The following is an 18,395-nucleotide window of genomic DNA, read 5'->3' on the forward strand; positions in this document are numbered from 1 at the left end:
GGGACCAAGACGGATTTATACAGTCCCATCCACATAGCCTTTTAAAGGGAAACTAATGATGGAATATACTTTGGCTGCATTAAGATTTCTCTGAAAAAGTTTGTTCTGGCAGCCGTTATGTTGAAACTTGCTTCAAATCTTAAAATATCCCTTTTACTGACAGACTTTAACATCTATGTTCTGTGAGATTTTCAATTTACAGTTTTAGTTGATCATGAAGTTACATTTCTGAAACTAACTACTGATATTTACTCATATTATGGTGCCAGAACATCATGCATTTAATTTTTTAGTTTAATCAAAATCTTAAAGCAACACTTAGTTTCCCGCTTCTACCTCCTGCTGGTTGAAAGTGGAATTACAACTGCTGTAAACAACCCTGCCACAACTGTAACCCTAACCCTACTGTAGCTAGCACTAACAACAAGCTAACGCTAACATGAGCCAACAAATGAGCCTTGAAGTAAAATGATCTACACTGTTGGACCAAAAATATTATTTCTTACAAGTCCAGTAGCAAAAGGTCACCATCAGTCTGTGAATATTTGGTCTTCTTTAGCTCCCTCAAACAAATGTAGGCTGTGCCAGTGTTCATCTGGTTTTAGATCTTTGATTTGCCTCCAAAGACACTCTGTTCCTTTTACTTCCATGCTCTGCCATGATGCCTTGAAAAAAGGCAAAATTCTTCTCCTTTTTGTGTTTTTTATCAACAGTTTGCAAATGGAAAAAGCTAATTGCAAGCCTTTATATTAGCTACCAAGACGGTAAACAGGTATAGAGGTCTCCCAATCATCCTTACTCGAACACTAAAAGCTGTTACATGCAGATTTTGGTTAGCAGAAAGCTAAATAGTGCTATCCCATATGAAGATGATTAAGTTTAGGGCTCAAGAATTACTGAAGCCAGTTTGAAAGCAACAGCTTAAAGCGTGTTGTCTCTGCTCAATTGTTTTGATGTTTTGTTGAGAGTATTCATCGTTCTTCCTTTCCAATCATCCTTTTTCTCATCACATAACTGACCCTTCTCATCCCACTTTCTCTTCTTTTTTTGTTTCTCTCCTCCCTTCACCTTCTCCCTCACACACCCCAACATACCACACCGGCGCTGATGATAGGATGAGAAGTACTGGAGTCGGCGTTTGAAGAACAATGAGGCTGCCAAGCGCTCGCGAGATGCTCGGCGGTTGAAGGAGAACCAGATTTCGGTGCGCGCCGCCTTCCTGGAGCGGGAAAACGCCGCACTTCGCCAGGAGGTGGCCGACATGAGGAAAGAGCTGGGTCGCTGTAGGAACATCATCAACAAGTACGAGAGCCGGCACGGAGACTTGTGAAGCAGAGGGATGCAGAAGAAGGGTATAAGAAAACCCAACCACAGCACTTTAGTTGAAGTGGCAAGCAGGAGCGCTGGAGTAAACCTGCAGCAAGCGCTGTGTGACATCGGGCGCAAACACGACAAGGACTGTGTTTTAGAGCACACACTGGGCTCCAGTTTGACTCTGTTGATGCTGCTTCACATAAATGTACTCTACACACTGTTTCATCACATTTCCATGCCTCGGCAGCTCCCCCCTCCCCTCGCTGCCATGCTTACGCCTGGTGTTGCACTGCGTTTTTTGCAGGTATTGCGTTCCAGCTGCTGCTCTGGCCAGTTCAAACAGGGAGTTGTATTCACAATATGCCAGTGAAAATCAACTTTTTAAATTTGAGGCTTATGGACACAAGCCAGAAGTCAGCTGGGTCATTTTTTTTTCTATATTTCGGACAAAATAACTTGTATATTTTTGAACCAGGCAGGAAGGGAAGAGTAGTCCAGCAAAGAGGAGAAGAATGAGGAAGAAGAGGTACAGGGTTTTCATCCAAATTGCAAAGAGATTTTGGAAAAAAGAAATGCTTATTGTATATTTTTCTATTAGCAGAGATATTATGGAGGTGGATTTTGGAAATAATCTTTTGTATATTTTGTATATGGGTAGGGGTGGGGCTTTTAGCTGGACAGTAAACGGGGCCACGTATAGCGTTTATTTCTCTTAGATGTTTATTGCAAAACAACAAAGGATCTATTTTCAAAGTTACAGAGATGGTTAGTCAGACGCAGAAGTGAAACAGAGAATGTATCAAGGATGAATCAGGTATTTCAGTAACGATTGTTTATTGCATGTTGAAAAGAGCTGGTTGAGTGAAAGGAGGACAATAATTGTATAGAAAGAAAACTTTTTTGTTTGATTTCCTTGTGAGGTCATTTTGAGCACTTGAGTTGTTCTCTTCTATTTAACTCTGTGTCTGACTTTAAATAATCACAGGGCTTTTATTTTGAAGGCAAACAAGAATAAAAAAACAGGAAGTGAGTAGCCATCTTGGATTTGAGCACATGTTTGAGAATAAAGAACACGAGGACCATTTTTCCTGGCAGGTTTGCACTTAATTTTCTCACGTGTACTCTCTATTTAGTCCTTGATCTTGTTCCAGGAGGACACTAACTGGTTTAGGGTTGATTCGCCCATATGGAACTGAGACTGACTGAAACCGTTAGCATGCAGACGCACAAACACAAAGGCAGGAACAGTCCTCGCGCTGGTTTTAATCCTTATTGTTGTCGGTGATGTTGTTATGGACTTAACTATGGTGCTGATCTGATCCTCTACCTGACACACACACACACACACACACACACACACACACACACACACACACACACACACACACACACACACACACACACACACACACACACACACACACCTCGAACGAATAACTGAACTGCCTATACATTTCCTTTTTTGTTTCTTTTTTTTTTCTTGTAAATTGTTTTGAAACATCATATAATGATTTACACAAAAACACTTTTGTCCATACTTCCTTTTCAAACTTTAACCAATGAGAAAGAGAAATGCACCCTACTTCTATTGTACCATACAACTGTACTATTGAATATTAAAGTATTCTTTCACTAGATATATGTACGTGTATACAATATATGCTTGAATTATGTGATTATAGTTGTAACATACATAACTGAATACATATATTACAGAAAGAAAACTATGGATTAATTTTATTGGTTTTCTCTCAGGTGTTTTTGTCGCATAAAAAAATAAAAAGAATTACACAGATGCAAAAAAAAAACTTCTTTGAGATCAGAACCCAAGTTTATGTTTTTTCTGTCATATTTTGAAGGTAAAAGAAGTTATGTTTTTCTTTTCCTTGTGTTGTTATTTTTCAGTTTTAGCTGAATTTTTGACCAAATCACTATAATATGATCATTCTCCAAAATCCACTGAGCTCAGCTTCACAGTCTGCTATGTCTGTCGATCTTTGCATTTAAAATGTGAAATGAAAGAGAAAATGATCTACTATAACTTATGAATGCAACATTAAAAAGCAATACCACTGATAGCCACTAGATGGTGCTTTTAAACCTTTTGTCTACAAAAGACTTATTTCGAAAAGCATCAACTTCAAGATTTGAGGCCATGTACACACATAGCCATGTTTTTGTAAAACCAAATATCCTCCCCCACCCATTTAGGAAAAATAAACGTGGGTCTACACCACTTCGTTTTCAGCAAAAAAATAATAATCCAGTGCATTGTGAAGCATGCCAAGCCTTTAGGTGGCAGTAGTTCCCCAAATCATCAACGCTTTTGCTGAAAAACATTTATTGGACATTGAATAAATAGCTGGTGGGCAGTAGCTATCCATAAATGGCCATTAGACCGTTTTGGCTTGCTTTAACACCCCCTAATGTCCATTTTAAATTACTGTCATAAAAACAAACTGTTTTCCCCTCCCCCTCACTGCAGCCCATGATTTCAAATCAGCCCATTAAAGAAGCACATGTTCAATAAATATAAAAAAGTCATATCAACTAAGAAAACTAAAGCCATAAATTCCTGGAAGCACACTCTGACGTTCGCATTTTGGCTAGTCCCAATATTATCGACTAACAGAGTTCCTGGAAATCAACATGACAACATATTTAAACGTGATTACATTCACAGGGAAAGTACAAACATGCATAAACAAAACAAAATAAACTTATACTTTCACACACATGATTGTGATCTCTGCATCCAATTTGAATCCTTCATTGTCTCTGAGCTCTCGCCATTCACAAAAAACTTTCCCGATGTTGACGCTTGTTTGACCCCTTTTTCGGCTGTACGATTATCAACGTCCACAATCAAATGCTGACAACAGAGAACTCACAAATCTACTTTTTGGTCAGAGATTTTGAAATGATCGTTTTTTTGTGCCATTTATCTTCATTTTGGTGTGGATGACAGGCCAAGTCACAGAAAATATATTCATTTTTTTGTCTGAAGGAGATCCAGCTATGTGTTCAAGGTCTAAACAGTTTTCCTCGTTTTTTTGGTCACTGGAATGTTTGACAACAATTTGATCATTTGATAGTTATTTATTGTTTATGGAACTATTAGACATTCCATTCCACATTATCTATCCATCCATCTTTCGATCCATCTATTCATTAGTCCATTTTGTACATCCTTTTGCTGGTTGTCCTTTCCAGCATTCACTGGAAATTCTTGTCAAAAATCCTATGATCAGTGTTTGGGAACACGTTTGAGCCATGCCTGCCGACTGTGTCTCACACAGGTCACTTTTGAACCACATAGGAAAATGTCCTCATAGACTTCGGAATTGTATTGTAGTGTCAGGAAATTTTAGAGATCATCATATAATTATTTTAAATTATTATGAAACAACAGAAACATCAGAATGCATATGAAAGTATTTCTAAATGTTGTAATGGTCCATAAGGGATTATTGTGAGTCATGTAGCCTAATGTTACTGTTCCTTTAAGAGCGGCAGTGGCTGAAGAATGAAACTGAAAGTTGGACATTATGATAGTAGTTGCAAGTAATATTCTGAATTGTTTTACACTCATAGTTATGCAAAAAATCATTTTACAATTGTTTGATTAAAAGTACCAAATGTTAACTTTGGCTGCAATAACTAACAAGTATTGTTGGGGACTGAACATTTTGAACAAATGTTTAAATTGGAGTTTAGTTCTTTTGCATATGTTAAAGTTGTAAATAAAATTTCTTGTTGCAATTTAGTCACATGTTTTAATTATGTCTTAACTTGTTAAAAGTTTCTTACTTCGTTGGAGAACATCACGTTGTTTCCATTTTATTCAGTTGCAACTTAGTTTTATACATAATCTAGGTTGTCAAAGTTTCCTTATTTTCAATCTTGACTAAATTGAGAAGAATTTCTGACAGATTTAGGATCTCTCTTTTGACTTGGTGACTATTTTGAGAAAGCCATATTTTGTAAGGTCCAAAATTCCAGCAGCACAACAAAAACGGCTATGAGACTCAAATCAAAATGTAACACCAGACAACAAACATTATACAATCTCTGACAATAAACTAAAGGCTTTTCATTTAACATTAGGGAAAATGTATGTAGAAAATCACAAAAAGTAATAAAATGATGGAATTATCAGTTTTTCAACAAATTCAATCTGATTTGATAAGAACAGTGGTCAAAACTTTGGTTCAAATGATGTTTTAATTTTAGAATACATATTTACTGAAGAACTGGCTCAAATGCAAAGGCTGACAAACCTATCAGATCATCTTTTAGTTTCTGGTTTGGGATGTTATCAGATGGTTTAAAAGATATTTCAGGTTCTATTTATTGAAAGGGGTCTATTTTTTGTTTTCTACTATAGAGTAAAAAATGTTATAGTTATGGTTTCATTTGTTTTAATTTGAATCATTTCTTGTTGTCCGTTAGAGATTTTGCGTATTAAATCCCAGAGTCAACTTTTAATTCCTATCTTGATTCTCCCTTGTCTTCTATTTGAAACCAGACAAAAACTTTTACATTTATTCTCTGTACGATATATCTCTCTTTGCTATATTGGCAAACAGGGGAACACATTTGTGTGCTTTATTCTGATACCTACAATTCAGAAACTTTTTAACAGTGCTATTTTTCTATGTAAACGTGTTGTTGAGTGTGTTGCAACTTTTTCCTGTGGGCGTTGGAGGCTCACTCATGTGGTGGCAGCCACAAGTCAGCTGCTTGCAGGTAATACAGACAATAATATTTGTGACAATAACAATAATGTACACAGCCTTGTTATTTCTTCTTCAACTTTGTGAATTCTCGGCTAACTCCCCCTTGTTGTGTGATTGACTGTTATGAACTCTTAAGTCCGACAAATGCAAATCAACCGGGACTTCTCTCCAGTATTTTGTGCGCTGTCCACAGGGATGATGGCAGATGTGATTTTCCCCCCTTTTCACCAATAAAGGCTGATTCTTATTCACTGAAAAATAATTTCTAGTGTGTTGCTGCGTAATTTGAAAGTATGAATAATCTCTGTCTCTATCTGTGTGACTTTCTCACATTGAGCCTTTTTATTATTTTATAATGTGTGCGTGTGTGTGTGTGTGTGTGTGTGTGTGTGTGTGTGTGTGTGTGTGTGTGCGTGCGTGTGCGGGCGTGCGTGCGTGCACACGCGTGTGTATGTTGTATGTGTAGTTTGCTGAACACATGTAGATGTATATTCTGACATGTATGTGCCCTGAATTTTGTGCCCTCTGAATGTGTGTGTGTTCTTGTACTTACTGCCTACTGAGGACCACCATGCAGTTGCAACCAACAGAGTGAGGACATTTTTCAAAATGAGGACATTTTTGTGGTCCTCACTTTAAAAAAAAGTCAACCAGTTGGCTTTAGAGGTGTGGTGTGAATTAAGAATTTGTTAAGGTTAGGGTTAGGAATAGATCAGCATTGGTTAGGGTTAGGCATAATGCAGTCACAAAAATGAATAAAAGGCAATGGATGGTCCTCACTAAGATAGAAAGACAGAAGTGTGTGTGTGTGTGTGTGTGTGTGTGTGTGTGTGTGTGTGTGTGTGTGTGTGTGTGTGTGTGTGTGTGTGTGTGTGTGTGTGTGTGTGTGTGTGTGTGTGTGTGTGTGTGTGTGTGTGTAGGGGGGAGTTGATAACGTCACCACCTGTGAGTGGTGGGTTGTGTCAGCTGTTGGGCAATGTTGGTATCACCAGCTCCCCCTCATCACGCCACCCACCATCTGCCCAAGCTGATACTCATATTCAGAGCCAAAGTGTGCTAAGTTGGCTCACTTTGAGCCATTCTGTGTCAAACCGTGCCAGTGCTGTATTTACCCTATATTCTGTTAGTTTACCCAAGGCTTTTATTGTATGTCTGCGTGTGCCACCATAACTTTACTTTGAACCTTAATTATTAAATGATGTGATGAGTGTTGATCTATTTTCCAGCTATGAGTTGGAGGTTTGTGTGTTTTTAAGCTATACTGACATGATGATCTCATAGAGCTGTGAATTTAATAATGATCCAGATAAAAATATAACAGCTATCAACAGCAGAGGGCAGTATCTTACCATAAATCTATCCAATGTTCAAATCAGATATTTATGAAACATTCAGGGGGACTTCCAAACCTTTTTATACCATATGAACTTTTAAAATATATCAGATAAAAATCAACCCTGACCTATTTAGACCAGTTAAATTGAGAATTCTATAAAATCCAAGGTCTTTTAACATAGAACTGTAAAAGGAACCGTTTTTAAATAAAGATACAAATATCTATTCACCCAAAATCTTTACCCAGTTGTTCCTGCTCAAGACGATCAGAGCTGGCGTTTATTTCTAAAGGTTATTGGAGGACAGATGAGTTACACTGTGGACAGGGTATCAGTCCATCAACCAACATTTCCTTCACCTTGAGTCAACAGTGTGTAACCCAGGTTATCTTCCAGAGTTATTGAGCCTACATTCCTTTAAAAATACTCCATTGTTAGGAACCGTTTTTCAGTAGTATAAAAAGTTACGAGGGTTACTTGAACTCAGCATGCAGCCGAGCTGCGCAGCCCTCCCCACACCGGAGAATATTAAAATGTTTTTTGTCCGTTAGGCTGAACAGGTGAGCAGAGGTTCAGCTAACTGCCGTCAGTGAAGTAATAGATGACTGGAAACTTCTAGGAATGTAAGGTTCATCACTTGAGAAGGGTTTAAGATTATTTGTGAGGAGTTTTTATTGAAACAAAAGTGTTTTATGATTATAGAGTGTGTTCGCTACTGAAGGAGAAGCCGTTAGAAGTAGATCTTGATTTGTTTTTTGAGGAAACCCTTTGGTGAGTCAATCTAATGTTTCTTGAACTGAATGTATATGTAGATGTGAAACAAAGTTGAAAAATAAAACGTTTATGTAAGCTATGCTAAGCTATGTTCTGTGAAATCTATGTATGTTTTTGAACATTCGTGACGGTCTCATGTAGCTGCATTTTTAAGCCACCCGGCTAGCTGTTAGCTCAGTTTCTGTCAGTAGATGTGTTACACTGTTGAGAAAATGAATTGTACACAAATTTCCTGTGAAGATAAGGTGATTTGTTTTGTTTTTATATTTATTTTGTTAATGAAATCTACTTTTCCAAGTATATTTATTTTGTGAGTTTGGAAGGTAATAGAAAAAAGAGTGACATTATTATAATTTTGTTGCATATGTTTCATGCTGGCTTGTTGATTGAGGTTTAAATCACCTTTTCCTGTCCGGAAAGCCAACACATATGTAGCGTGATGACTTGTCCATTTCTGACCTAAAAGGCCCTGCTCTGTTTTGCTCTGCTCAAAGCAAAACCAGAAGTTTCTGACACAAACCTAATCTGCATGAGATATTGCTCAAGGTCTCATGCTCTGCTTCTAAACTGTGTCTTCCTTTCCAGCTCAAGAGAAGAATGAAGACAAAGGACTCTTTCTTTTAATAAATCAGAAGAACTCTATTTTTAATAAAGCTAATCAAACAAAGTGTTAGTCCAACAATAAAATGTGAACCAATCTGTGAAATGACAATGTTATGATCAGTAGTATTATAATAATGTAACTTTAAATATTTCCACTAGACATTTTCATCCACGTAATGTTAAGATTCACATGACACATTTCCTTTTTCTGATCCAATCAGATCCTTCCAGATCTGACGCGATGCGTGGTTTTGTTGGTGCTTGGTAAATCTGCCCCTTTTTGATTTGACCGTAAATCAAAACATCGAAATTATAAAACCATGCCCATGTCACCTTAATTTACGTTCAAGTGTTCTAGAGAAGTTGTTGGAGTGGCCAATCCGTAACTTTCTTCTTCAGCCGAAATAACCTGGATTAAATCTGTTGCATGTTCCACCTGCTGCAACGGTTCCTTTCAGAATAAAAGCTGAACCATCATGACCCCCTTGTTTGGGTCTCGCTAGATGCCAATAAAACTGTTGTGACCCGGAAGTATCTCAAGACTGGTCTAGTCGGCAACCGCTGCTTTTCCTACCGGCTTCGGTTCCAGAGAAGACCAAACTGGACCTCGACATTCCTGATCTAACGGGGACTTCCGCAAACGGTACGTAGGCCGGCAGAATGTCGTCTCAATGTGTGTTATAAATCTCCAAACCAAAGCTTAGAGCGAAACATCATCTTCACTCCCATCAGAACTAATCCTTTCTCCGAATTTGCTGGTTCTGAACATTTCACACATACACCATTCTCAGTCTTACTTCACCTTAGTTACACCATACACCTAGTGTTTAAAGTTAGTCTTGTTTAATTTGTTTAGTAATAAATCTTTAACCTTTTTAAAGCGGAATCTCTCTTTTCTTGAAGTTGACACGAAGTGTTGCTCCATCCCTGCAATAAAAAGATCTGATCTTCTGGTTAAATTTACTCAAAGGTCCATGAAGGTGATATTTCATCTTTCATGATATTTCACAATTTATGGTTTCTACTTAAATGTAGGAACATCTTCTCTACACATCCAAGGACCCAGATGCACTGCTTTGATCCGCTGGAGGGGTATTAATACTCATGGGTGCCACATCCATGGCAGGACGTTTTCATCATATCCTGTTTCATAGTGTCATTTAAGACCTCTAAACTATTCAAAGGACAAAGGATTTTTTTCCGTTCCTGAGTGGGGGTTTGGACACTTTTTTTGGCAACTTTTCAACATTTTAATGGACTGAATTATCCATTTGCCCAAAAGCAAGAGAACTGGGACATAGTCCTGAATACATTGTTGAATGATAATTGGTTTTATTTATGTTTATTTATTTGGCAGACACTTTTATCCAAAGCGACTTACAATTTATAACCTATAGGGTATGTTGTGATCTGTGGAGGAAACCGGAGTACCCGGAGGAAACCCACGCATGCATGGGGAGAACACGCAACTCCACGCAGAAAGGCCGCAGCCGAGTTTTGAACCTGCAACCTTTGTGCTGCGAGGCAACAATGCTAACAACTGCGCCACCATGCAGCATATATATATTGATTGTTCAATTTCATCATTCCTCTAAGAATCCTCTAGGAGAGGGAATCTAGCATTTATTTTCTTTATGGTGAATTTTATAAACTGTTACATATTTCAATATATTTAATTTATTGAATTGATTGTTGTGTGTGTGGTTTATGGGTTGGAGGTATCAAAGCTCAGATAATGAGCTACTACTGCCAAAAATCCAGCAATAGAGTTCTAAGGGGGAAAAAAAGCAAGAAACTTTAGGAAATAAGAAGCATTTGATCCAGGAGCTCCCACAAACACTTTAACCCTGAAGAAGTATTTCTCGCTGATAGATCTGAATACAAATACTCAGTTTTTTCAGGGAGCCAGGGTTTACAAGTGCATGTTAGAACATAGGAAATCTAAGGCACCTGGCAAGTGTTGGACCAGCGACCCTGGTGCTGATCCAAAATCTTTTCTAGTCATCATCAATATACTATACACATACACATAACGTAATGGATTAGCCTTGTTGAAAAATGACTTTTACATGTGTTCAAGCCTGGCCTGACATACCTTCTTCCTGTCTGTGTGGCGTTTGCGAGACAACGGGATGCTGACGCTGACCCATCGCTTTTAGACATCTGGGTCAAGAGCTGAGGTCGTCACAGAGTCAAGTTGGTGAATATGCATAACTACCAACCTGTGATGACCCCTTCAAGTTTATCTTTCCAACAAAAAACAAAACATAAAAAAATGCATAAAATATTACTTTTAAAAGTGCATAATGTAAGACTGAAATAAAAAGGACACCCTTTGGTCATATTTGAGTACTACAGCCCATTTTTAAAACACATGAGTGACTCACCTCCATTCTGTTTCATGGCTGTTGCCTGTTATGGATCAGCACCAGATGATTCTAGATGATGAGTGAAGACAAGTCAGACACAGTAAGTTGATAAGTAGATATCTACATTTCACTATAGTATTGAGTTGTTGGTAATTGAAAAGGTACCTTGAGGCCGTAAACATTGTTAGTTCAACGTTAGCTCAATGTTAGCCTCTAGCCTTCTTCACCTGAAATTAGAAGAAATGAAAAGGAAGTCGTGGCTTCTTAGGATTACAAAAAAAAATTATCTAAACTGCTCTTTTTACTGGTTGTTAGCAAGTAAAGGGTTGTTTTCCATCATCCAGAGCTTGTTGCTGGCCAGTGTTGAATTTAAAATGTTGATGCAATAGCATTAGCTGGCGCAGACTCAGCAACCCAGCGTGCTAACACATGACTTTGTCCTATTTTGGCCTTTATGACAGTGGAGGTTGTTGTGGACTGTAGGAAGCACGCAGCTGAAGGTGTCACACACCTGAAGGTGTGTGTGCATGTGGCACAAGCAAACTACAGACAGAAGTGTGAAATGATTGGTAGATGTAAAAATTCAAACCTTGAAGCGACCATTGTTTATTCAAGGATTGCAAGTGTGACATGGTTTTGAATAAATACCTCCTTGAGGTCAAAGAAAGGGTCTGTGTATATATATATATATATATATATATATATATATATATATATATATGATGTCCCGATCATATTTTTTTGCCCTCGAGTCTGAGTCATTTGATTCTGATAATCTGCCGATACCGAGTCCCGATCCGATACTTTCGATACATAAAAAAAAAAAAAAAATAATAAAGAAAAGGAATAAACAGTTCCAGAATGTTCCTTTTTTTTTATTTAATTACCTTTTTATTTTATTTTTAACAACAGATCAGTTCTGTGAGGTAGCTTGAACAATCAAGTAATAAATAACATACTGTAAATTCTTCACTTTTGGACTTTATTGCAACTATAAAAAGTCTTATATAAAAACAGATAGCACTTCAACTTAAAATACCTGGCAGGGGTCTATTTTGCCTCAGCCCCCAAAATGGTTAGATACGTCCCTGGGCATGGGACGGAGTTTTGAAGATGGTCTGAATTGTATCAACTATATAAATACTACATGCTGATAAATTATTGCTTTATACAGGTACAAACTAGGGTTGTCACGGTGTGAAAATTTAACCTTACGTTTATTGTGACCACAATTATCACGGTTTTCGGTATTATCGCGGTATTTTTTTAAACGAGTTATATTTTCAGACAACTAAATAAACACTGTGTATCAGGAAAATATTGTCCTCAGTTTGTGTCTAAATTTTGCCTACAATTTGTTATTTTGTAATTATGTTGCTTATTTGTTTACGTTTTTCCCCTTTAGTCTTTAAAATACCTATATTTGCCCATAACTTCTTATTTTATGTCTGTTTGATGTCATCATTTTCAAAATATTAGATCAGATGATACTCAGTACTCAAGTAGCCTTCTAATCAGATACTTTTTTACCCTTACTTGAGTAATAATCCCTATATCAGGAAAATATTGTCCTCGGTTTGTGTCCTTCCAGTGAGCTTTGCAGATGTGGGAAAATGTCATCAGGCAGTAATAATTGTTAAATTCATAATTATTCTCGGAGAGAGACCAACTCTTATCTGCCCCTGGGAGCCCCGTGATGCATAGCGTCATTTCAACGTGGGGGTGTCCGCGACACGGTTTATATGCAGGTAGCGGCGCTGCGGCTGCTCTCCCTCAACCCAAATCCTCGGATCACTCATTTTAGCTAAAACGCTAACGTTAGCTTGCCTTGCGTTGACTGTAGATATGTGGGTGATAGCAACGCAGATGTGTCATGAGATTTGAAGCATTGCTGCCTTTCACAGACACTTTTTCTGCACGTGCTTCAAACAGGATAGCCGCCTTCTATCAACTGTCCCTCTGCATTCTTCAAATATCTAAAAGATGCCCATACTTTCGACTTTGTCTTCTTTGAGGGATAATAAATGTCCTGAGCACTGCCGTCTCCTCCTTTGGCCATTATTTCAGCTTTAGCTTCAAGAAAGTTTTGGTTGTAAACAACAAAGTGCGCATGTGCCACCTGCAACTTCAGCAGATGATACGGTGGCTGGTAAGGGTCACTGCGCCTACACCGTAGCCACGGTAATCCACCGAGATAATATAGTTTTTAAAAAACAAGACTGTTATTATTATTGTCAACTTTTTTTACCGGGGTTTACCGCTACACCGGTTACCGTGACAACCCTAGTGCAAACGTGTAGTGGGATCAATCTACCTGCATTTTATTTTTTTAAGAACTTTGTTTTGTTTTCTTGGCTTTTATTTTCCATTCTTCCTGTCCTGTCTGTCTCTGATCTTCCTGCATCTCCCAGTCCTCCAGAAAAACTCCTGTTCACTTCCTTCTTTTTCACCTGACAAATAACTTTTTAACTAGCAGATCAAATTGATCTATCGACCGCAAAAAAAAGTGGAGTGTGCGCCGCGCTGCCCGGCTGCGCCAGTGACAAGCGCTGCAATGCGAGCGCGTCCACACGTCATGCTCAAATACAGACAGAACTTACCAGAGAGAAAATGAACGGACACGAACGACTGTGTTTTAATTATATATTTTTGGTGACGCCACTTAGAAACTTAGAAAATGTTACTGTTGCCGTGTGCAGAACGCAGCTGGAGTCAGGGCCAGATTAACACTTTGTTGTACCCTGGGCAACAGTATTAAAGGGCCCCATCATCACGACCCAAGGATCACCATAATATGGTCACATACAGAATATTTAACTGTAATATGCAGTAAATATACTCAATACTTGAATGCCTGACGTCACATAACCCGCTCAGGGTAACCTTTGACCCACCTTGTGTGGACTGACCAATGAGGTGAGGGTCTTAACTTGAGGCCCTCTCTTCGTTGATCAGTCTGCATGAGACTGACTCAACTGACATTCAGTCGTAGGCAGCGAAGCGTCTCTGTGCAGCACAAAAGCCCGGGTGGACAGTTTGTTTAATATAGGGTGATCATATTTCCATTTCCAAAAAAGAGGACAAGGGATCTGTGCCTATGACGTCACACTATGGCAACGCCACACAAACCATGTTGGGACCCATTTTTTGTAAGAACTAAATTAATATCAGATTCTGCCAGTAAAAGGGCTCTAAAACAATTCAAATGTAAATATTTTGCATATTTTTTGCAAAATCTCATTTTTCTGCTTTAGTGCTGCAACAAGGTTTTATTAATAATAAATTATTATACCTTTTGTTTTACTACAGCATCGGTAAGCTTCCTGTGCACAGATAATTAAGGATGCTTGTTTCAGCTGTGAGATTAGACGATAGGATCAATGAAAAAATAAGTTGTCACACACTCCATGGAAACTTTCAGAAAATCCGCAAATAGTGGCTTTCAAATGGTTTTGTTACTTTTTGCAAGTTTAGAAAAGCAGCAGATGAGACAGCATGTCTGATAATTTAGTTTTTCATCTGATAATATTAGAACATGTCAGTAATGTCTGAGGAGACTTTATAAACACCGTATAAGTAATACTCCTGGAGAGGGTATGAATTACACAGAGGCTTCTGGGGAACCCAGTTATTGGGGGGGGGGGGGGGGGGGGGGGGGGGGGGGGGGGGGGGCATTTTGCCTTGGCCCCCAAAACATCTTGAAACGGCCCTGGGTGTGTGATTGAGTTTTGAAGGTGATCTGAATTGTATCAAATGTATAAATATTACATGTGTGTAACTTAATTTTTTTACAGGTAAACTGGATCTCTTTTGTGATCCTTCTGGATGAGTAAGTTAAGGGCATCAGGGGAGCCTGACAACCTTTAAGTTGCTCTTCTGTAATTTCAACCCAGTATCCATCTCCGGATCGGGAAGTAAAGCCCGAGTGCCGATCAGTTTGAAAACACGTGATCGGGGAGATTTCGGATCATGTGATCGGATCGGGACATCTCTAACACACACACACACACACACACATATATATATATATATATATATATATATATATATATATATATATATATATATATATATATATAATTATTATTACTATCATCATTATTATTATGATTTTGTGTGTGTGTGTGTTCGACAACATTCTGGAGTATCCAACCTTCTTGGAGTCTCTGGAAGACACTGTGGGACATGCCTTGGATGGAGAATCTACATTATATTTGATCTTTCTCCAATTCAGAGCATTTTAGTCGCAGAATAGACTGTGGGACACTGACTGAACTGCATTTTGAGCCTCTATTGCCGGTTTAACAGAAGAGGTAAGATTATGATTGTTGGTAAAGTGGTAACACTAAATCCTGTGATGGGTATGTAGGTTGAATGGAGCCACAAATTAGTTTTTTAGTGTTGAATCAGCTTGTAGGCCTTCAAAGACAGTAAACATGCTTCAGCAAGACATGACAACAGGGTTGAAAACTTCCATTCATTTCCTGTTACGTTTCCAAAGTTTGGCCACAGAAGTTTAAGATCTTGGAGGACAAAGCTCAAAATTAATCAGAGAAGCAGAGGTGCCGCGTGCCAACAGGTAGGGCAGGGTATTGCTTGGGGGCCCAGGCTATTAGGGGCCCCCAGAGCACCAACAAACTATGAAACGAGTCAGAACCACGACATTAGTGAGATATTGAAAGATCTCATTTCACAGCTTGTACTTTTTGCTTGGGGCCCCAACACACCCTTGTAGTGGCACTGCCCCCTGGCCAACAGTCTCCAGCTGCTCTTGTTTTGTCCAAAGTCATTCCCTGGAATGAAAAGACATGCAGTCCCTCTTGAGAGTTTTAGGTCTGCCTCAGGGATTCTCTCTCAGAGGAATGTGCCTAAAAACTGCCATAAGGACCAAACTCTGAACCCTCCTGATCAGATGTCTGAACCATCTTTGAGAGAACCACAGATTCAGGAGGACCAGCATGGTTTAGAACGTTTAACATCTGGATTCACAACCAGAATCAGCAATAAATAAATAAATAATAAAAAACAATCTTCATATATTCAAATCAATCGAAATTAAGACTTTTTTCCTTGTCAAAAATTCCAGATACTCTACTTATCCTAAACAAGACAGCGGTGGGGTCAACTACCTCACATGCCCACACACCTCCTATGATGTGTTTGTGTCACAACGATGCAGCCAGTGAAATGTCATGCAGAACACTGATGAGAGAATCAGGCAAAGTGATGTAATTGCCTCTAGCCTGCTGAGTTCTTGGAACTCGATCACTGAGATCTCAGAATACAAAGATTTCACACCAATTTCTCTGATGAATGCAGCCTGTGAGCCCAGTTGGACGACACTTATTATAATGCGTCTGTTTTCTTTCATGCCACAAACACGTCTTGATGCTATTTTTAACAGTTCAATGATAATTTCCATTTTGTTGTATGACTTTGATGTAATATTTAAAGAAAAACGAATCACCTCCTTATTTTGGCATTTTTGTTGTATAAAAACAACAAGGCGTATAGTACTTTTGAAAGCGATTTATTTCATGTTTTAGTCACAATTCTGAGCTGACTCTCATGCAAATAGCTATTCATTTAAATTAATTTAATTCAGTAAAATGTAGAATGGTTGAGTTTTTTTAGCTGCTTCATAAAAGAATCAAATCTTCCCGAAGAGGGATGTAAATCTTCTCCACCCTGCCAACAGTCTCTCTAAAGCTTTTCACAGCCCACTCAATCTTAAGAATACACAACTGGAGGATTTCCTGTTATATGCTTAGTCAGCATCTATCTCATTGCTGTTTATATCAAACACATTGGACAATTTTATTTCCTGTAGAGATGCTCACATCTTTTTTGAAGTTGCAGTCACTGAACACATCATAAATCAATGAAATTTTCAAGATTGTTACGAACGACAGTAATATACAGTGCTCAGTATAAATGAGTACACCCCCTTTAAAAAGTATGAATTTAATCAGTCAATGAACAAAAGAACAATTTCTAGAATTTTCACAAGGCTGGGTTTCATTGAACACTTGTTTAACTCCATAACATGAAATTAAGGTTAATAATATAACAGATCATAAAATATTCACTTTTACTAAACTTGGTTGAAGCAAAAATGAATACACCCCACAGCAAAAACCACCATGATTTTCAAAGACAACACTCCAAGTCGTCTAGGCATAGAATAAACAAGATGCAACATGTTGCATCATCTATCTTTTTCCATTCTTCATGAATAACCTCTTTCAGTGCCTGGAAGCTGGATGGAGAGTGATGCTCAACTTGCTGCTTCAGAATTCCCCACAGGTGTTCAATTGGATTCAGATCAGGAGACACACTTGGTCATTCAATCATCCTCACCCTATACTTCTTCAGAAATGCAAAAGTAGCTTTAGATGTGTGTTTTGGATCATTGTCGCGTTAGAAAAGTGCACGACGACCAAGTGCAAGGAGTGATGGTAGCATCTTCTCCTTCAGTATAGAGAAGTACATTGTTGAGTTCATAATACCATCAATGAAATGCAGCTCCCCAACACCAGCAGCACTCATGCAGTCCCACATAAGGACACTGCCACCACCATGCTTCACTGTTGGCACCATGCATTCACCTTTACGATGCCATACAGTTTTGAAACCATTAGTTCCAAAAACAGTGATCTTTGTCTCATCACTCCAGAGTATTGAGTCCCAGTAGTCTTCATCTCTTTCAGCGTGGGCCCTAGCAAATTCTAGACATGCTTTTTGGCTTTAGGGCTTCCTTCATGGACGATCTAATGCATGCCATTCCTCTGCAGTGTGCCGTATGGTGTCACGGGAAATGGTCACTCCAGTTTGGCTTTCTACTGCTTTAGCTAACTGCACTGAACTTGCATGGTGATTTTCTTCAACCCATCTCATCAGAAGACGCTCTTGTCAAGATGTAAACTTCCGTGGACGGCCTCTGTAAGATGGTTGTACTTCCATCTTTCTTACATTTTTGGATCACTTTTGCTATGGTATTCTGACTGATATGTAAAGCTCTGCTGATCTTCTTGTAGCCCTCACCTTTTTATGTGTAAATAAATGATGTCCTTTCTCAGATTTTGTGACATTTCTCTTCCATGCGGAGCCATTGCTGACGACATGAAATGGGAAGAGCTTTTCTTTGTTCAGTAATGCTCTTTTATACTCACCTGTCTGCTGGACACCTCTTAAACGACTCATTAGATTCACCTGTGGTTGAATGCCTGTTATTCAAATTTTGTAGTCTTAAGTGTGGCTTT

General features: G+C 38.5%; 1 protein-coding gene across 1 annotated transcript in view; it reads left to right on the top strand.

Annotated features, from left to right (window-relative positions):
• dbpa (D site albumin promoter binding protein a) overlaps positions 1-6,315 on the top strand; it is a 37,885-nt gene extending 31,570 nt beyond the window's left edge. Inside the window, exon 5 of the mRNA XM_015973322.3 lies at positions 1,115-6,315. Within this exon, the coding sequence (XP_015828808.1) occupies positions 1,115-1,330 (216 nt within the window). The 3' untranslated portion in view covers positions 1,331-6,315. The remainder of the gene's footprint in view (positions 1-1,114) is intronic.
• Positions 6,316-18,395: the final 12,080 nt, after the last annotated feature.

The sequence above is a fragment of the Nothobranchius furzeri genome, chromosome 19, assembly GCF_043380555.1.
Source record: "Nothobranchius furzeri strain GRZ-AD chromosome 19, NfurGRZ-RIMD1, whole genome shotgun sequence".
In the NCBI taxonomy this organism is placed as follows: Eukaryota; Metazoa; Chordata; class Actinopteri; order Cyprinodontiformes; family Nothobranchiidae; genus Nothobranchius; species Nothobranchius furzeri.